This window comes from Eutrigla gurnardus (genome assembly GCF_963514095.1).
Source record: "Eutrigla gurnardus genome assembly, chromosome: 24".
In the NCBI taxonomy this organism is placed as follows: Eukaryota; Metazoa; Chordata; class Actinopteri; order Perciformes; family Triglidae; genus Eutrigla; species Eutrigla gurnardus.
Genome location: NC_139935.1, coordinates 12998390 through 13020039, shown reverse-complemented (window position 1 = coordinate 13020039; position 21650 = coordinate 12998390). Strand labels below are relative to the sequence as shown.

Here is a 21650-nt window from a genome sequence, read left to right as displayed (position 1 = left end):
ATGTTCTGGTGTTACAGTTTATTTAAATATCTTTGGCTCATCTCTTGAAACTTTGTTAATATTCTCAGAACCTGATTTGTCTAAATAGCTTCCATGTTCCAACACAACACCATAACTCACCTGCAAAAGGTCAGAACTCACTCAAAACATTGAAGTCGTGCTTCAAAACAAAGTTATTGTCTCATATAAAAAGTCTCTGCCCTCCAAATGAAAAGTTCCTTTGACCTCATGGAAACAATGGTGGTCAGAATGTTTAGATGTTTTTCAGGACGGCAGTGGAGCCTGGAAATGTTCCTTATATCCACATTTCAGGTTTGTCCTATTTCTTTAGTTGACCCTGAATGTTTCCTCTACTAGAATGTTCTGTTTGTCCAGTGAACTGAACACTAAACTGAATACTATCCACATGCTGATTTCATCAGTACAAGTTTATTTTACAGTATTACACACTGCACTCACGTTTCCATGGAAACGGTTACAGTTGCCCTGTTCATGATGTACCTGAGCAGGTTCCTCCATGTTCAGACATTGTGGTTATTCTGTTGTAGTCCAGCTCTATAAATATGTTTGGTAACAGCCGTACTCATGAATAGCACCTGTCAGCTGACTGGAGATGACGTGTGATTGGTTGATGTAAGATGGGACAAACTCCTCATTGGTTAGTGAAGTTCAAGTTTCTCCTGACAGACAATTTACCAGTTTAGTGGACGTTAGAAAATACTCCATAGTACATAATGATATTCATGGTATATATGCTGACACATTTAGACGGTTGAATGGACTATTGTACATGTGATGACTCACACCATGAAAGAATACATGTTTTGAAGAGAACAACTATTCAACTGAGAAGCAACATAATCAGTTTTGATCAGCAAGATATGTTCAGGGTTTCCCCCAAAAAACTTGCTAAGCCTGGTGGTAGGGCCGCTAGAGAAGCCCACCGGCGGCCCACAGTGTTTTTGTAAAAAAAAATGTTACTGATCCTTCCTCACAAAGGATGCAACGCAACTCTTGGTCCAAGCACTGGTCATCTCCTGCCTTGACTACTGCAACTCTCTCCTGGCCGGACTCCCGGCCTCTGCGATTAAACCATTGCAGCGTATCCAGAACGCTGCAGCACAACTTATCATCAATCTACCCAAATTCTCCCATGTGACCCCCCTCCTCCGTGACCTCCACTGGCTCCCTGTTGCAGCACGCATCCAATTCAAGACGATGACACTGGCCTTCAGGGCCATCAATGGAACGGCACCTGTCTACCTTCAAACACTGGTCAAACCTCATGCCCCGAAGCAAGCACTTCGCTCGTCTACTTCAGCTGGCCGGCTGGTACCACCATCGCTGAAATCAAACAAATGTCGCTCAGCAAAGTCCAGACTCTTCTCTGTTCTGGCGCCTCAGTGGTGGAATGAACGAGTCATTTGCTATCTTCCAAAAAAGGCTCAAGACTCACCTGTTCAGACTTCACCTCGACTCTACATGATCAAAAAAAAAAAAAGATTCTGGCGAGCGATCGCCGAGCAGTTTGGGATCAGGTACGTACTGCCAGCGGCGCCGCCAGGATTCAATATAATGTACGCACAGAAACGGCAAATACAACAACAAATGGAAAAATACTTTTTTAAGACAACATCTAATGTTTTCAGTATCAGTGAAATCAGTAGTGTATATCATGGTGATAGGCCCCGGTGCAAATAGTTTTTTTGTGCCCTCCATCCCCGCCCTAATCACAAGCGCACGCTTGTGAGCACTCCTCGCACACACACGCTTGGACACGCACAGTACGGTATGATAACTCTCCCGGCCCAGGGAGAGAGACATGCATCGGCTCGGCCCACAGTGCTCAGCAGCAGAGAGGTGACGAGACTAGAGCCGAGCTGTATTGTGTAGTGGAGAGGGGCCAACACACGCTATGCGTAATTACGCACACACGCGCGATCGTCCTCTCAAATGCGGCTGCGTCTCTCCAGGTCACTGAGTGAGAGAAAGAAAAGCTCTGGCTTGCTTGGGCAGACGTTGTTTGGTGTCACCCGCTGAAATTTAAATATCTAGCCCACCTTCAAAAAAAGTATGCACAGTGCGTACAGGATTCCGGCTGGTGGCGCCACTGCGTACTGCAGTCGGGGTGAGAGAGAAATCCGACCGGCACCCGCTGCATTTACAGCGATAATGTTTCATCATTCATGACCGTAATAAACACTATTACTGCTTTGTACATGTTGTGGAAGTCCCGGACACACCGGGAAACTAAACGGCGTCCTGTCTGAGTTCATACCCGGAGGGAGATGTTCCCATTCATTGTCTATGTAAGAAGCCATGCAATGTCATCGCGGAGCGAGGGGGGGTGCATTTTTCAAACATTTTGAATCGTAGACTACAAGTTAAACTTAAGTTAAATCCTAAACTTAAGTTAAACCCTGACCATTGCTGGTCACATTTTTTTAAAATCATTTTCAAATCTTTTTATGCTCCTTTTCTAACACCCGTATGCGTTTTCTAATTCTCCCTGTTCTTTATCACAATCTTTTTTAATTTTGGATGACAGAGAAATTAACTTCCCCCTCAGCACAACTTTTCCCGCTTCCCATAAGGTTGATACTGAAACTTCCCCATTATCATTATGTTCCATATATTCGTTCCAATCTTTTTTCTTTGAACTATCTCTGGGTGATTCAGAAGCGAAATATTTATTCTCCACTGTTTAGGTTGTTTTTGGTTCACTAAATTTATTGACATAACCACTGGACCATGGTCTGATATTGTTATACGTTCAATGGAGCAGTCTATAACTTCATAGGCATCTCTTTTTATCACACAAAAAAAATATATTCTGGAGTAGCCTTTGTGGACCTTTGGGGAAAAAAGTGTAATCACGCTCTTTGGGGTGTTTTTGACGCCATATATCTACCAGCCCCATTTCCTTAATCATGTTGCACAATACTTTGGTTTTCTGTAGTTTAGTTCAGTCCTTTGGCCTGAGTAGTTAAAAGAGCTGTGATTTCTTTAAAGAAGCTGGGGTCATCTTCATTTGGTGCGTAAATGTTTAAAAAGGATATCCTAACCCCTCTGATTGTACCCACAGCCAAAATGTAGCGCCCGTTTTTGTCTTCGTGCATATTCTCTGAAGTAAAACCGAGTGATCTATGACACAGAATTGCCACTCCTTTTTTTACCCCTTTCACATGAGGCACTGAAAACCTGCCCCACCCACTCCCTTCTAAGCTTTTTGTGTTCTATATCATTAAGGTGGGTCTCCTGAAGTAATGCAATTGACCAGTTCAATCTTTTCAGCTGGTTCATAATTTTCTTTCTCTTTATGGGATGATTAACATTTATATTATAACTAACTACCGTCAACTTGTCCATATTTTGTAACTTAAGATATTTTTATATAAACATGTTTTGATACTGTGATGTGCCTGCAAAGTGAGGGGAACAGTTTTATGCCACCATACAGGAAGAGTCTCAGCTGTGCTGGGTATGGTGACTGAGCCCTGATGTTTTTTCTTTTAACTTTTTTATTACCTCTCGGACTCTTTTCCTCTTCCTCTGCAGGTCAGACGAGTAGTCGTGGTCAAAATAGATTGTATGCTCCCGGAACTGATTATTCCTTTGCTTCCAAGCCTGCAGCAGCACCTTTTGTTTCACATTAAAGTCCAAAAACCGAGCTATAATGGATCTCGTGGTGCATCTGCGGCTTTGGGCTTTGGACCGAGCGCTCTGTGCGCTCTCTCTAGTTTAATGTCGACTTCTTCTTGAAGCTGTAATGAAGTGCTCAGAAAGTCTGTTAGGAAAGATATCATGTCATCCTTCTCCGTGCCTTCTGGAACTCCGTACAGCCTAAAGTTGTTGCAGTGGAGTCTGTTTTCCATGTCATCACACTTGGCAGTGAGATTAGCCTCTCTCTGCAGCAGGTAGCCCAGCGCCCTCTCCTGCCGTAAGCCTCTGTCTCCATGGATGACTCCACACATTGGAGAGAGGTTTTCAAATCCTGTCGACGTTTCCTCAACTCCGCTAGCATAGCCGATTCCCCGCTAGCATCGCTGAAGGATTTCCCCGGTGTAGCTTCGGCTAATGTTAGCTGCTTGGAACCTGTTATAACGTCGTCATTTTTACCGAGTTTCATGTCTTTCTTGCCTGTTCTCTGACTGGATCTCATTCCTTTAGAGCATGGGTTCCCAAACTCTATCAAACTCTTTCCCTTCTGAAAACAGTGACACCTCCGCCCCCCCCTCCCCTCCCCAACAATCATTTTAAATAATGATATTCACTCTAGTTAAGCCACTTAAATCGGTGCTATACTATGCAATGCAATGATCATTGATAACTCGAGTTATCAATAAAAATGACAGCAAAACGGAATCCATTCAGAAGAAGCACTTTATCTGGCACTTATTGATATGTAAATATTCCACACAATTGGAGGGCAAGTCTGGTGCCAGCAGCCCAAGAATGTTTTCATTAATCAAGAACGAAAGTCGGAGGTTCGAAGACGATCAAATACCTCGTAGTTCCGACCATAAACGATGCCAACTAGCGATCCGGCGGCGTTATTCCCATGACCCGCCGGGCAGCGTCCGGGAAACCAAAGTCTTCGGTGAAATAAATGAAAATGAAATAAACGTTTTTCCTTCTTTTTTGAATCAACCTTCCGTGCCTCCCCTCAAATTATTTGGCGCCTAGAAGATTTTTCTGTGGTTTTAACACATAAATGAAGCATTCTGGTGAACTCTGAGAAGAAAATAAGGGAAAAGACAAGATTTTCTACAGGTAAAAAAACAAAGAAATGTAGTAACAGATCAACAACAATAAGCACACAAACACTTACGACAGTACATGTAATCATACGAACCCAGCAGAGCCTCTGAAGCAATCATTCATCAATCTAATTACAGGATATACAATTTAAAGTACTCATACATATACATACCAATTTCTAAATGTCACACAGCGGTGAGGGGTGTCCTGTCTTGGGTTTTCTGTCTGACGTCATCCCTAATCCCTGATTGTTGTCACCTGTGCTCCCCTCCCTGATGTCTATATAGTCCGTGTCTTCCCCTGTCTCGTTGCCAGAGTATTTCGTCCTTCGTATACATCCAGCCCAAGACCACAGCCATCGTTCATGACCAAGTATTGTTTGTATTCCAGAGTTCCAGGTTATTTCCTCAAGACGAGTGATTTTTGGTTTGTAATGTTTTAAGTTCCAGGTTCAGAGTGAGATTATTTCGTAGTTAGGTTTTCCTCCCCTTGGAGCGTTTTCTGTTCTTTAGCCCCATTAGAGTTTATAGTTATTTTCCTCCCTTTTGGAGTGTTTTCTGTTGGTTAAAGTTCATAGATAGTCCTCAATAGAGTAGACGAGTATTAGACTTTTATTTTGTATCCTCCCCTTCGGAGCGCTTTTCTGTTTTAGTGTTTGTTGTGTTTTTCCCTGCCTTTTCCCTTTCCCTTCCCCCTTCCCCGTCTCTCCCTTTTTCCTGGAGTCAGGGGTCAGTGTTTCATAGCCGGTTACGTTATCACTCTGTTTTTGGAATATCTTGCAAAGTCTGAGAATAAAAGCTTGGTTCTACTGTCCTCACTCTGCGCCTGAGTCCTCCTTAAAGCCCAGTCCTGACACTAAAAGCACAAAGGACATATCTCAGGACCTTCAGACACCCTGTGCTCAAAGAAAATATCCTCAGTAATTATGAGACATGGGATGCTCTAATTAATTTCTTGTCTCAACCTTTAGCCAGGCCCAGCTCCATCTGCACCTCAGCCCTGACGCTAGCTGTGCTACATAGATAGCGTCTTCCTCTTTGAGCTCTCATTCTGGAAAAGAAGTGTCCAGATATTATCTGCTGGGTCAGCGCTCCTTCTTCATAATGACATCTGAACTGATGTTGATTGTAGGCTAACGTTAATACACAATTCAGTCACGTTAGCTGACGTGCTAACTAGCTGACCAGCTTTCCATTATAAATGTGGCGGTACGAGGGGTGTTCCACAAGAATTAATTAAATTAATAAAGTTAATGAAAAGGGAATTTACTCAATCTATAATTTCTATAACTTAAACCGACAACGCCACCTGGGGGGTTTCACCCCAGGACCTTTAAAGTGAAATTTAATTATAAACAGTAAAACAAGAAGGACACACAGGTACGTAACCCAAAATGGCAGGACACGTGTTTCAATAAATTATAACAATAAGTTTATTTTCACAACCAATATTGCAAATTTAAAAGTTAAGGGGCAAAGGGGGCAATAAAGGGTTCCTGCAACAATGAGGAGACACAGTCGGGAGGGGTAGAAGGGGAAGGGAATCCTTCAGTTAAAGAGCACCCCATTCACACGTGAACAACTCAAACTATAATGTGTAGAGAAAACAAACCAAAAGGTGTCACACAGCACGCAGAGGAAAACCGTCACCCAGGGACACCACCTCCACCGCTGGCTCTCAGATGCTAGGAACAGGGAACAAAAAGGGAACAATTAATAGGGGAACCACTATAAACAATAAACACAATCAGATAAACAAATAATATTATAACAGTAATCAAGAAAAACCAAAAGAAATAAAGAAAACAAACCGAAATCCTAAATCTGATGGTTCACCTGGGCCCCATCATAACCCCTTGAGTCACACACTCACATACACACTCAACACGTTTCTCTCATTCACACCCGCACGCACATGCACACACTCACACACGCTCACACGGACACCAAACAGCCACGAGTCCTCGTGGTGCAGCCGCTCGGCCCGTGACTGAGGACGGGGCGGAGGGAACGTTTGCAGGCAGCAGGTGTCGCAGTTTATAGCGAGCAGAGAACGCGCCGAGGCGCAACGTGGAGCCGCGGTGAGCTCCGCCGACAACAATTAAACAGTCACACAGTCTACAGTCGTCACCGAGTCGCGGCTCGACTCGGGGCCCGGCGAAGCAGCAGTGATCCCAGGCTACTTCTCTTTAAGCTGCGACTATTTTGCAGGTGTCCTTGTGGTCAACCAAAGAGGGAGAATGTACTGCTCCGTGGAAGAAGGAGCGTCTCAGGTCCGCGGATGGAGAGTCCAGAAGCTACAGGGAAAATCAACAGGTTGCCGATCAGCTGACGCCACTAATGACTCAAAACACAAGAGATGCTGCGAGTACGCAGCTTAGTCCTCCAGTCACAGGTGCGTACTGGAACGGGGACAGTAACCGCGGCCTCAACTACCCGCTAACAACGCAAATAAATTAATACCATCCAACGAGAGCCAAAACACGAGCAGCAGCACTGCAGTAGTGATGTGACTTCCGAAACGGGCGTGTCGGCGCTTCTCTGAAGTCCCGGATCGAAACGTTTCGAAACGTTGTGCCGAAAAGCGGTTCTGAAACGCGCATGTCGCGTGACTGTAGTTCAGTGATTGAAGGAACGCCTGTTTCGAAACGGTTATTCCAAGATGGGCAGATCATTTGAAATACTGGCAAGAGCGACGTGTTGTCTTCCCTAATTTGTACCAACTGACTAAGAAATGTTTAAGTGTCCCTGCAACAAGTGTACCCTGTGAAAGGATTTTTTCAAAAGCAGGGGAAGTGTTATGCCTTCGCCCAATGACAGCTGGGATCGGCTCCAGCCCCCCCGTGACCCTAAATACTGGATAAGCGGTAGAAAATGGATGGATGGATGGATGGGAAGTGTTATCCAAAAAAAGAAACACTCAGCTCAAAAAGAGCTGAACAGATATTATTTCTGAATAAAAATCTTTGATAATTGTAATGCATATAACAATGTGTCATTTGTTTATTTTTAATAATTTTCTTTAATTCAACCTGTATTCTACTTAAATTAAGGAAACCTAAAACCGGCTCATTTCATAGTGGCACATAATTAGGAGTTTTCTTTGGCCACTTTTGGCCAAAGAAAACTCCTTTGGCACAGAAGTGGCCACTAGATGCCACTGTAGAGTCAGGTTTCATATTCGTTTCAAGGCTTCAACACATACTGAAACATCGCTTCAAACTGTTTCGAAGCTTCCCTTTGGCCGTCACTACACTGCAGCCATGCACCTTACCTGTGTGGAAGTGGAAGGCTGCAACCAGGAAGTGGGTGGGGCTCAGTGCCAGGGAGCAAGAGGAAGAAAGGGGGGGCTAGAGCCTCCCTATATGCCCTCACTCCCCTACCTCATAGGCCAATCAACTCACATCAATTAAGGAGGCAGACATGTGACTGCCCATACCATTACATAAACTTGTTTGAAAAGGTAACGTTAGGAAAAATGAATCACGACACACTTAAACTTCATTTAACATTAAACAGCGTATTATATCGTTGGCAGATAACGAGACTTACCTCAAAGCGAGTATCATTGAAAAGTGAAGAAGACGACGATGCCGTTATCTTGACGTTCCACTAAAGATATTTTATTGTGAAGGAGATCACACTCTGAAACGCCAATAGTCTCACTCCAGTCTATGGGAAATTATGCCAACGACATATTTGGACTGAAAACGATGAACTTTGCTGAAAAATATTCTATTCAATGCATTATGTAAAAGAACATTCTGTTATATTAAAACATCACAATATTGGTTGGAACAAGTCTGTCTTTCCCAAACTTTGGTTGTGACTTGTCCTTATCGTCCCGATGCAAACTTCCGCCCTCGTGCACACATCAAACTGTGCAGCTCTAATGTGATCATCACAGGTTAGCGGCTGCATGAGGACCATGAGGGAGAACATGGACGTCCCCACTATTCTGCAACAGCAGTGCTGTGTGAAGAGAGTGCAACACATTTCTTTGTCACACGGCTGATATGGTGTTAACGTGGCACAGTTGGTGTCTCCCTGCCTTATTACGTGGAGCATCCACAGTTAGTGAAGTGTTGTGTTGTCTGCTTGTGGACCTCGGTGTCACAGTGGGACAGAGACCACATCAGCTTCACCCTTAAGCCACGAGGACACGGGAATGTGATGGAACATGGCTGCAGGCTGTGGTGTTGTAACCATGTGTTCTGGTGTTCATGATGAACTGATGGTGGAATTGTTTTGAGTCCAGTTTGAATCACTGAATAGTTTCATGACATCTTTTTCTCTGGTGTCTGGTGTCTTTTCTCTCTCTCTATTTGATCTTCTATCATCTCTCCAGACTCTGTCAGGCTGCTGAATGGGACTAGTCTGTGCTCAGGCAGACTGGAGGTGAAGTCCAACCAGTCCAACCAGTGGTGGTCCTCAGTGTGTGAAGCTGACTTTGACCAGCAGGATGCAGAGGTGGTCTGTAGGGAGCTTGGCTGTGGGGCTCCTTCAGTCCTCCAGGGGGCGCTCTATGGAGACGTGGGGGCTCCAACGTGGACCAAAGAGTTCCAGTGTGGAGGCCATGAGTCTGCTCTCCTGGACTGTAGAAGCTCAGGCTCAGATAGAAACACCTGCTCACCTGGCAAAGCTGTTGGACTCACCTGCTCAGGTAGAAGAGGAGCTGCAGCTTTGATCTGGTTCATTTCTGTTCTCATCAAACTCACTTTGCTCTTTGACTGACGACTCTCTTCTTTCTGTTCAGAGCCTGATGATGTCAGGTTGGTGGGAGGAGCCAGTCGCTGTGCTGGAACACTGGAGGTGAGACATCAGGGAGACTGGAGACCAGTGGATGGCTATGACTGGACCCTGAAGGAAGCAGCTGTTGTCTGTAGAGAGCTGGACTGTGGCTCTGCTGTTTCTGTAGGATGGAGAGAGGAGTCCTCAGACAGACCTGTGTGGAGGATCAGGTCTGACTGTGTTCATTCTGGATCCACTCTGAGGGAGTGTGCAAGATCAGACTACTCTTCCTCCATCCTGAATCTCACCTGCTCAGGTAAGCCCCTCAGTGACATCATCTATGACATCATCTATGACATCATCTATGACAGCAGTGTTCCCAGTATGTCCCTTCCTCTGTCCCAGTGACAGTCAGTGGTTTCCACTGGACTGAACTGTAAAGTTCTCCAGGACAATGACGTCCTAGAATGTAGAGAAGTGGGCTGGTTTCTGGAAGCTTCAGACCCTCCATAGACTGCTGAGCTTCACCTGGCAGGACACACCTGTCTGTCTGTCTGTCTGTCTGTCTGTCTGTCTGTCTGTCTGTCTGTCTGTCAGACCTGTGACATCACTTCCTGTTTCCACAGTGTATCTTGATCTCATTCTAATATTTAACGCTAGATTGTGGGCTTTAAGTCTCATGTTGTGTAATCAAAGTTTTCAAACATATCTTTTGTGTTTGATAATAATAATAACCATAATTATAACGATAATAATAAAGGTTATTTATAGCACTTATCAAAACAAGTAGTTACATCATTATTTACGAGGCAGACATCAAGAGAGGAAAGGAGAGAATAAAATGCAACATACACACATTTCCAGATATTTATGAACAAATATTAATAAATCCAAATGAATTCTTTAAAAATATATCAATCTGAACGTGTTCACAAACTACAGGTAGCATCTAACAGGATGTAACTGTTTCTATGACTTCCTGTGACGTCTATGAAGGCTGCTGGAAAGCGTTGGACTGGACGGCAGCTTTTAGGCTCCGCCTCCTGCTGCTGCCGCCTGATCTCGTCTACTTTCCAGGCGAGGAGCAGTTCATCTCCAACGAGCCTCATGTGACCGTTCATCATCTCTCTGTCTTTACAGACCTGCTGCTGCAGCCAAACATCTCCGTGTCCTCCTCCATGGACGGGGTCTCCGAGGACCAGCAGCAGGGGTTTCAGGCGTTCAGGGGCTCCACCTTCATCGTCTTCTGCTCCGTCCAGCCACAGTACCCAGGAGGCTCCTTCCAGCTCACCTTCACCTCCTCCAACTCAGCACACAACTACACCCAGCCAGCTGTCAATCACACTGCCCACTTCCTGTTTCCTGCTGCAGAGCCCGCCCACCAGGGACGCTACAGCTGTGTTTATCACGTCCATGTTCTTTCTCATAACTTCTCCTCTGAGAGCCGTCTGCTCTCTGTCACTGTCGTAGGTAAGCTGACTGTTCAATTCCTGATTAGCATGACTGAAAGAAGTGAAATGTAATAATATTCTTTTAGATTTAGGTTTAATCCCACAGACACAAAAAGAATGTGGCTGCAGCTGAAAATGAAGCAGAAGAATATTGTGCAAACAGGCAGCCTAAGACATATGGTTTTAATCTGATGCCAGATTGCCAGTCTGCCCATGCTCGGCAATAAACTCCTTTCTGATTCTGAACATCGTGTCCCGACGTCAGGCTGCTCCAATCAATGTGCTTCCATATCTATTAGGTGGAAGTTTAGGTTCACTGTCTTTGTGGAACAGAGGACCCAGAGTGTCCCTCTTCTCAGGCTTAACAAACTTGAGTTTGAACTAAACCTGCTTTCTGGAATCCAGCCCTGATCTAGTGAACAAAGTGAAACCAGGTCTGTAAATGGTGACAGCAAACAATGGACTGGAGGACAGAATGCCAGGTCCCTAGTTTGTGTTGAATGGCAGCTGTTGGAGTCATGATGAGTCATGTGATGACTGTCCATGTGTTTGATCATCAGATCTGAGACCTGTCATCATCAGAGTGGTCACCGTGCCGCTGCTTCTGCTGTTGGTGAACGTTGGCCTTTACTTCTACTTTAAGGTACTGACACATGTCTGTTGTTGAGAGCACTGACTCAGTCTGTGTTCATTGACCTGGAGAGAGGAGCCATGCAGGAAGTCACATGTCTGTGTGCTGTCACGTCTCTCCAGGCCAGCAGGGGGCAGAAGCCGGGCAGACGGGAGGACGTGGAGCCGGATTACTACAACCTGGGCGTTGGTGGAGCTGAAGGAGGACCAACTGAACAGGAAGGAGCTTGGGGAGCAGAGTAGCACCTCCAAGAAGCTCCTCTCACATCCACATGGGTTTCTAACACACCGACACCAGCTCATGTTCATACGCATGTTCCTCTGGAAATATGACTCATCACATTTCTACTATATTGTTATTACTCTGGACATGAAAAGATGTCCATGTTGAAGTGGGGGGTTTGGAGCTAGGTGCTATCTCTGAAGCGTGAGGATCTGCTGGTGATGCTTCTGTACCTCTTCCCTGATGGTAAAAGAGTGAACAGGTGATGTGCTGGGTGGGAGGGGTCAGTGGGGAGCTGTTCTACTTCACCCTGGTAAGCACCCTGCCGCTTTCCTGATGTTTTGACGGTTGAGCAGCCTTCTGACATCATGCTCTGAGATTGAGAAGGGGGGGGGGGAGGAGACTGAGAGAGCTGGTCTGAGCTTCACTGGACTCCAATCTACAGTAGAAATGACACAATTACAATCCCATCTCCACATTAATAACCTGTTTGAGCCCCTCCAGTCTGGTGTTCGCCCCCTCCACAGCACTGAAACAGCCCTCGTCAAAGTCCTCAATGACCTCCTCACCTCTGCTGACACAGGTTCCCTCAATATCCTCACCCTCCTCGATCTGAGCGCAGCCTTCAATACCGTGAGCCATAACATTCTGCTCTCCAGGCTCCAAGACGTCAGTATGGAAGTTACCGCACTCAGCTGGCTCCAACAGATCCCACTTTTTTTCCCTCCATAACCACACCTCTTCCTCAGCCACAGTCACACAGGGTGTTCCCCATGGATCTGTACTCGGCCCCCTCCTCTTCATCATCTCCATCCTCATTCATGCCTTAATTTCCTCCCGTCTGGATGACTGTAACTCATTCCTCCACGGCATCATCTCCAGCTCCACAAACCGACTCCAACTGGTCCAGAACGCAGCCGCACGTCTCATCAGCCCAGTCCTAAAGAACCTCCACTGGCTTCCCATCTCCCACCGCATCCCCTCCAAAATCCTGGTCTGACCTAGAAGGCACTCCAACATCTGGCCCCCCCTCATCTCCCTGACCTCTTCCCCCCCTACCAACCCTCGTGGGCCCTCAGATCCACATCAGCCGGTCTCCTCTCCATCCACAAATCCAACCTCCGCAGCTTCGGGGACAGAGCGTTCTCCAGGGCAGCTCCCAGGCTCTGGGACTCCCTTCCCCAAACCATCTGTGATTCTGAGTCCCTCACCATATTCCAGTCCCGCCTCCAAACCCATCTTCTTTCTTTCATTGTTTTGTCTGATGGTCTGTTTATCTCTTGTCTGTAAAGCGTCTTTGGGTTCAGAAAAGCGTTATATAAATTGAATGTGTTATTATTATTATTAGAAATCCTTCAGCCTCTCAGGAAGGGGGGCTCACATGATGCTTGGTCTTGTAGTTAGTGATTGTGTGCCGGCCCTGCCAAACCCCCTTAAAGTCATGGACTTGGAGCTTGTTTTCAGGTGTGACTCTAGAAGTGGCTTCAGCTGTTTGAGCTGCCTTTTGAAGTTGCTATTTAAGGAGTTTGTATTGGTCTTTGTCGCCACATTGAAATGCAGCATTTGTCTCACTGCATAGGTGCCTTACTTCCTTGTTGAAGCGAGGCTTGTTGTTGCTATGGTAACAGGTTTCTTCATGGAGACGTGGTTGAAATCTCCCAGCACCAGGACTGCAGAGTCCTGTTGGAGGTCCCAGAGACCGTTTTCACACCGACTTCATCTGTTAGTCACATGTCATGACTTCACGTCAGCGCCCCCTTGTGGTTCACATGGCTCATTGTTGTTGTGAAGTCGATTTGGGCAGCAGGACACATTTAACTGAAGAGAATCACAATGAACAGCTTATTTTTTTGATGAACCAATTTTCATATTTCATAAGAATTCTGCTTCATTTTGTACATAAAGTGTTGACTTAATGTTGTACTTTATAAACAAGTATTTGATTTTGTATTTCAGGATTTTACTCTTATTAATCATTTTGCTAATTTTTATAACAATTGTACTTGATTTTGCTATTTTTCATAAGTTTTGAGCTCATTTGACTTAGTTTCAGGAATGTTGTTGTTTATCGTGACTTTTTATTCATGACGATGTTTTATATGATGAGAAGAGAAAGCAAAAAGCAAAATGAAACAAAAATGCCCAAAAAATTTACAAATATGAGGCCATGGGATGATCAGTAAATCCAAGGTAAATTTCAAAATAAAAGTCTGTATATAGAATAATGATGAAGCATCTGTCTCAGGGAGTTTGCTCATTTTTCTACTGAACAGATTTTGATGAGAAATATGGTCATAACTAAGCAAACAATCTGAATAAACATAAGAAACATATGCAGCAGGTCGATGCAGTTGAAGTAGAACATTGAAATCTTGACTTTGTATATTTGTTTTGGAATTACAATCGACCACAAATCTCTCATTTCATGTTTCTATGTTCCATTTTATGCCTATATTTGATTTCTAGAGTATTTCATGTGGTACGTTGTGGTTTTGAAGTGCTGTGATTTAGTTTTGGACACATTTAAGGAGCTTTGTTGGAGGAGCCTGAGATCTGTTCAGCGTGTTGGTTTGTTTGAGATTTGTGAAGACAGACTAAAGAGAAGACAGACTACGACGTGCCGTTCACTATTTATTCACAATTCTATCATGAAGTCAAAGCAAGAGCTCAAGGACTGTTTGTGTTTGGAAAATGCTGGTGCATGGCAGTGATAGTAGTCCCAGTGTTTGGACTTAAAACCAGATGCATGAATCACCCAGGTGTTCATGCGGATGGTAATCTATGGTCCAGTGAACTAGCAGTGCTAGCAGGCTCAGTGTAACGGTAAGGCTCACATCATCAACAGTGTTCCAGTCAATAGAACGGAGCAAAGCTCCCCATAGTACAAGAATAACATGGAACAGGGCTCTTAGTGGTGAAGTCCAACATGGAGGAATCCTCACATCCAACGACTGCTCCTCTGGAATCTTTGTGCAAATGTAAATAAATACATATATATTACATCATGTGATGTATCTGTCTGTTTTTTCACGTGACACTCTGAAATGAACGGCTACATGTTGACACATTTAGCTCTTAACGGTTAAAAAAGTGGTGAGTATTTAAAAGTCACTTTTTATCATATTTACAGCAATATTAGTGAACTTTGTCATATTGTTTGTTTTTGTGTTCCAGCTGAGAGCAAACAGCTGACGAGTTGGCAGAGAGCATTCTGGGACCAAACAGTTCCTCCAATCAAAAGTCCAAAGTCTGTCTCTGTTTCCGATTGGTCTCTTTAATGTTGTAAAGAAATGTTTGACTCCAACGTGTCAAATCATTGTTCTCAATCACTTTGCCAGTTTTTAAATTCAAGTAGTTTCACATCATCTTGTGATCAGTCTTGGACCACTTTGAGTGGTATCTATTATTTATAAATATAATATTAAGGAATAAATAATGGCAGTAATAAGATAAAAAGACACTGGTGATGGTGTTTTCAGTTTACTGAGATGGGGTCCGACTCCCTGTGGTGTCCTGCTTATTATTATTATAATTATTGTTATTATTGCTATATATACTGTCTGATATGTGTGCGATGGTCCACAGGACTGTAGTTGAAACAGTGATTGACTTTAGAATGATTCTGTATGGATCTGTCAGTCTGCACTTCATGTCAGCACAATCGTATGAAAGCATCCCATAAAGGTCACATGTTGCCATGACAACAACGGAGAAATGACCAGACGGGCGACATCTTGGGCCAAATGCCAATGTCCCCCCTAAGGTCTAAGACCTGAACCCTCAGGGACCTAACGTGAACGCGCATCAAAGTGCGTGAGTCCGTGAGGGGGGATGTCGGGATTGGGCCTTTGTTTCGATGCTAGCTAGCTACACAAGTAGCCGTTAAAGGAGTGGAACTGAACAACTCCACTGGCCAATCACAGCGCAGCAGAGTGAGCCTAGGCGGAAGTGGGCGGGGCCAAAACGTCCGTGCGGGAAACGGTGGCTCCAGGCCATAGTTTGTTGTTTGTAATGTGTAGCGGAGTGTTTTCTCCAACGTTTCACTGGACTGAATATGGAGAAGACAACATGGCGTCTGAAGCCGGTGGCCGCACGTATTCCTGTGAGGCCGAGGAGAGGACGTTCAGACTTGGCCTTGGACGCTAACAAACGGACCGGAAGCAGCGGAAGGTAAACAAGACGTTGTACTTACATTTACATTTACATTTAGGTCATTTAGCAGACGCTTTTGTCGAAAGCGACTTACAATAAGTACATTTGTCAAAAGAAGGAAACAAAGAAACCACGACGTATCATTGCCGATGCAGTAAGAGCTAAAAATAGAACAAGTGTTAGGTCCTCATCTGAGTAAAGTAGTACTTCAAGAGTAACAGTGCTACGATCCGAGTTTTTTTTTTTTTTTTTTGCGGGAGGGGGGGGTGTCGAGGGAGGGTGTTATTGGGTCATGCTATGTAGAGTCGAGGTGAAGTCTGAACAGGTGAGTCTTGAGCCTTTTTCGGAAGATGGCAAATGACTCTGCTGTCCTGACATTGGTCGGGAGTTCGTTCCACCACTGAGGCGCCAGAACAGAGAAGAGTCTGGACTTTGCTGAGCGACATTTGTTTGATTTCAGCGATGGTGGTACCAGCCGGCCAGCTGAAGTAGAGGAGCGGAGTGCTCGCTTCGGGGCATGAGGTTTGACCAGTGTTTGAAGGTAGGCAGGTGCCGTTCCATTGATGGCCCTGAAGGCCAGTGTCATCGTCTTGAATTGGATGCGTGCTGCAACAGGGAGCCAGTGGAGGTCACGGAGGAGGGGGGTCACGTGGGAGAATTTGGGTAGATTGAAGATAAGGCGTGCTGCAGCGTTCTGGATACGCTGCAATGGTTTAATCGCATAGGCCGGGAGTCCGGCCAGGAGAGAGTTGCAGTAGTCAAGGCGGGAGATAACCAGTGCTTGGACCAAGAGCTGCGTTGCATCCTTTGTGAGGAAGGTCCGAATCCTGCGGATATTGTAGAGGGCAAATCTGCAGGATCGGGCCACAGCAGTGATGTTGGGGGTGCAGGATAGTTGGTCATCAAGGATTACACCCAGGTTCCTCGCAGTTGAGGAAGGAAATACTGTGATGCCCTCAACAGTGACCGACAGGTCCATATGAGGGCAGTCTTTCCCTGGGATGAAGAGGAGTTCGGTTTTATTCAGGTTAAGCTTGAGGTGATGTGCAGTTGTCCAGACAGAGATGTCAGCCAGACAGTCCGAGATGCGAGTTGCAATGTGAGCGTCAGAGGACGGGGGAAAAGAGAGGAACAGCTGGGTGTCATCAGCGTAGCAATGGTAGGAGAATCCATGCGATGTGATAACAGAACCTAGTGATCTGGTGTATAGTGAGAACAGAAGCGGTCCTAATACTGAGCCTTGAGGGACACCCGTGTCCAGAGAGCAGGGTTTGGACATAGAGCCATTCCATGTGACCTGAAAGGTGCGGTTTGTCAGGTATGATGTAAACCAGGTGAGAGCAGAGTCGGTTATGCCAAGTTCAGCCAGAGTGGAGAGGAGAATTTGGTGGTTGACTGTGTCGAATGCAGCAGATAGGTCAAGGAGAATGAGAACGGAGGAGTTGGATGATGTTTTGGCGTCTCGCAGGGACTCGGTCACAGTGAGGAGGGCCGTCTCAGTGGAGTGGGCAGTCCTGAATCCTGATTGGTTAGGGTCTAGGAGGTTCTTCCGCAAGAGATAGGATGACAGTTGGTTGTAGGCAGCACGTTCCAAGGTTTTAGAGAGGAATGAAAGAAGAGATACAGGTCTGTAGCTTTGGATGTCAGTAGCGTCAAGGGTGGGTTTTTTCAGGAGAGGCTTCACGATAGCGGTCTTAAAATCCGCTGGAATGACACCTGAGGTGAGGGAGGAGTTGATCAGGGTGGTGAGGAATGGCAAGATGTCGTGTGAGATGTCCTGGAGAAGAGAGGAGGGAATCGGGTCAAGGGAGCAGGTGGTGGCACGGTTAGATGTAACAAGTGCGTGAACGTCTTCAGAGGTGAGGGGGCTAAAGCTGGTAAGACCATCCGAGTTGAGAGTTGGGGGAGATGTCTTCTGGGAGGGAATAGGCGTGAATGAGGAGCTGATGTCATTTACTTTCTTGGTAAAGTAAGTTGCAAAGTCATCGGCATAAGGAAGGAAGGGGGCGGAGGGGTAGGAGGGGTGAGGAGGGAAGAGAACATGGAGAAGAGTTTCCTGGGGTTGGAGGCAGAAGAGTTGATCTTTGCCAGGTAGAAGGCAGATTTAGCTGCCGAAACAGTTGAGGTGAAGTCAGAGAGGAGGAGGTGGTAGTGAGCAAGGTCCTCGTGCTGTCCCGATTTCTTCCATTTTCTCTCTGACGCTCGCAACAATGATCTGTTGGTTCGCAGAGGTTCAGACAGCCAGGGAGGGGGGGGTTCTTTCCGTTAACTCGTCACACGCTTCTATTAACGACGGTTCAACACGTAGTGACGGAGAAACCGAAGCTTTCTGAACCACCACTGAATCAATACGAAGCAATGTGTGGAAACGTTCAGTGTTTGGATCCAGTTAAATATGGCGACATCTGCTGGCCAATGTTTGACATTACATGGAACAAGTTAAAGATGCATAACAGTAAGGCCCTGTTCTGTATGTGTGACCTTGTTGATTTTGCTCTGCTGCTATGAACTTAGACGAGACCGGTTGGATGGACCACTGGACTTGTTTATTGCTGCAACTGAAACATGGGAACAACACACAACCAGCGTGTCAATGAAAGATGTCAGTCTGTTCCTCGAACCACAGCGTAACGTTACTCGCTTCTGCACAGTGATCGTATAGTGATAACATTTTTTAGCATACTTTAAAATAAAATATAAAACACAAAAGATCTTAATGGCCTGCATTTGTAACGGGTTGTAAATAGTCTGTTAAAATGCCTGCATAAATGGGGACAGTGCCATCTGCTGGTGTCAATGTTGCATTGCGGCACAGGGTTAAAAGAAGTGACTTATGGGTAATCCACAGCAGAACGTGTAGAAACTGCTGCGGTAAGTCACATGCTAAACACAGGGATAATTGCAAGCGTCATAAATACGGTGGCCCAGAGGTGTCAGGCCAAATACAAAAGCCGCAACACAAATACAAAAGCCGGAAAAAACAGAAGTGTCCCACAACGGAAGTGACCTCAAACACATCTCATACTACATTTTTTTTTTAACTTTATTGACATCTCGTTCTCCTCTTCTCTCACATAACTGAATCGATTTCGGTTCTAGCTCCCATTTAATGGACATTACTTATCAAAATATAAAGCATGATTAGGATTACACTTAATTAAATATTTCAAAATATTTTTTCAGTCAAACTACCATTGTCAAATGTTTTCTACAGTTTTTTATAAATGCGCGCTCTCGCTTTCTTCCTCTTACCTGAGTAGCTGCTTTCACTCGCCATCGATTGCAACTATTAAGCAGCTTTTATCGATCATTAATGTTCATAGATTGTATTATTCCTCTGACCACGGAACACCAGCACCTTCACCGCGGAGACGACGGAGGAAATCGGCCGTCGGAGGAGCTACATTATTCACATACATGGAATTTGGATTTCCCTGAAGTAAGTAATATCACTTATCTGGTTTAAATAAGTTCTTCTATTATTTGATTATCAATAGACAGGCATATGCATGCATAAACAAAATCAACAGACATGTAGGCTAATATAAGCCGTTTTAATATCATGTATGAGTTTAGTGGGATAAAAAAAACAAGTAGTGGGCTATTAGTGAATCATTTATTAGACAAATAATCCATGTTATATATACAGGTTGCAATACGTGTATGATAAGAAATAAGTACTGTTCATCAACAAATTAACAGGAAAACATTCAGAATAAATGTAATATCTTGTGTTTTCTGTTACAGGTTGGTGCCAGAGGGCTGTACTGCAGGTCAATACTCATGTTCCCCCGCTGGGGGAGGGGATTTAAGGAAGGACCTCCGTCTTTCAAGGCGTTCCAAGGAGAACCTCGTCCACTGCTTACTAACAGAACATACCTTATATATAGTTTACGTAATTTCTCCGGCGGCTGAGGAAGTTTAAGGTCTCCCCCTCCATCCTGAGGACCTTCTACTCCGCAGCCATTGAGAGCATCCTCACAGGTTGTACCTCAGCCTGCTATGGAAGCTGCACTGCACGGGGCCGAGCTGCATTGCAGAGGGTATCAAGGCATCCCTCACCACGCTGGAGGAAACGTACAGCAAGAGGGTGAGGCTGAGAGTGTTGTGGAAAAATGAATCTGCCCAATAAAGATCAACAACCAGGATCAGCTTTTTCTCCGAGGTAGTATTCTCATCTGCAGAGGAGGGACTGTTCACCCCTGCCTTCTGATGCAAAGGTTCAGAATCAGCAGGAACGACCCTGAGTCCAACAACAATCTCCCTTTTAAGGAGGAGGAACCATGGACAAAGGACGGATCATGTCCTATCTTACAAAGACAAGATGTACAGGCAAGGTCAAGATTTACAGAACAGAGGCGTCATAGTCCTGAAATTATCTTATGTCAATGTGGCACTCATGTTCATATCATCTACAAACAGGCATTCATTTTCGTCATAGCATAACAGTCAGATGAGGAGATGCGGATCGACGTCTGGCCTGACAAATATTCTGATTATAAAGTACAAACATCCAAAATTCCCATTACAAGAGCCAGGAAAATCTCTTCTTTACCCTGCTGCAGTCGGGCAGACGTCAACGCTGCATAAAGGCCAGGACAGACACTGAGGAAGAGCTTTTTCCTGCAGGCAGTCAGACTTCTCAACCATGATGGACTTTAATTGGCACTTTATGCACTTAAAAAAAAACACACAAAAAAACCACCTGCAATTTTTAAGTCATTTTTTATACTATACTTTTTTATCAACTATTTCTATAGCATCGCCTTAGGTAGATGCCTGTTTTTTTTAAATACATTACTATTTATAAAAGTTTTTTCTTTTTTTTGCAGTGACAGACAGATTGCTTTACCACTTTTAATTTCACTTTATGTAAAGAATGCTGTTTTTTACAAAACATGTGATCAATAAAACTTGAAGAAAAAAAAAACAGATGGGTTCCATGTCCATATTTCCACGGTGGTGATGGGGGTGACTGCAACAAGCCAACGAGCCACTTCAGCAGTCCTGGGACATCCTCAGAGTCTGCAGCAGTCCTGGGACATCCTCAGAGTCTCCAGCAGTCCTGGTACATCCTCAGAGTCTCCAGCAGTCCTGGGACATCCTCAGAGTCTCCAGCAGTTCTGGGACATCCTCAGGGTCTCCAGCAGTCTTGGGACATCCTCAGAGTCTCCAGCAGTCCTGGGACATCCTCAGAGTCTCCAGCATTCCTGGGACATCCTCAGAGGCTCGTAGCTGCAGTGTCTGCTCCAAATGTCCAGATCCCTGTGTTGCAGGAACATGATTATTGTTGAGGTTTTATTTTTGTTTATCAGTAGTGCAGTTTATAAGTAATACCACACGGTATAAGTTCTTACAGTCAAATTTTTCCTGTTAAATGTTTTAGGAATATATCTGATGATCTGTACAAATCTAAATAATAAATATCTGAATATATATCATTGTTGACTCATGTTTTAGGCCTGCAGGTCTATTTCCCTCCTGCTCTGGAGGAGAGACCCTGCTGCAGTGGTTGGCATCATGGCTGAGGAGATGGGGTGTAGTGGGGTAATAGCAGGTCTTTGCTCCATCACCTCATCCATGACAACAAACACTTCCAGTGTGCAGCAGTTAGGGCTGGGCGATATGGGAAAAAATCCCGATACGATATTTTTTTTCATATCAGTCGATATCGATATATATCACGATATATAAATCAAATTA

The 21650-nt window shown here is 44.9% G+C and overlaps 2 protein-coding genes across 2 annotated transcripts in view; both read left to right on the top strand.

The window, feature by feature from the left end:
* Positions 1–12795, top strand: part of LOC311010027 (scavenger receptor cysteine-rich type 1 protein M130-like) — a gene marked incomplete at both ends in the record, with an annotated part of 71441 nt that extends 58646 nt beyond the window's left edge. The window contains 3 exons of the mRNA XM_084004509.1: positions 11503–11585; positions 12455–12576; positions 12678–12795. Of these exons, the coding sequence (XP_083860635.1) occupies positions 11503–11585; positions 12455–12576; positions 12678–12795 (323 nt within the window). The remainder of the gene's footprint in view (positions 1–11502; positions 11586–12454; positions 12577–12677) is intronic.
* LOC311010071 (uncharacterized protein) overlaps positions 1–21650 on the top strand; it is a gene marked incomplete at both ends in the record, with an annotated part of 443514 nt that overhangs the window by 103234 nt on the left and 318630 nt on the right. The window lies entirely within an intron of this gene.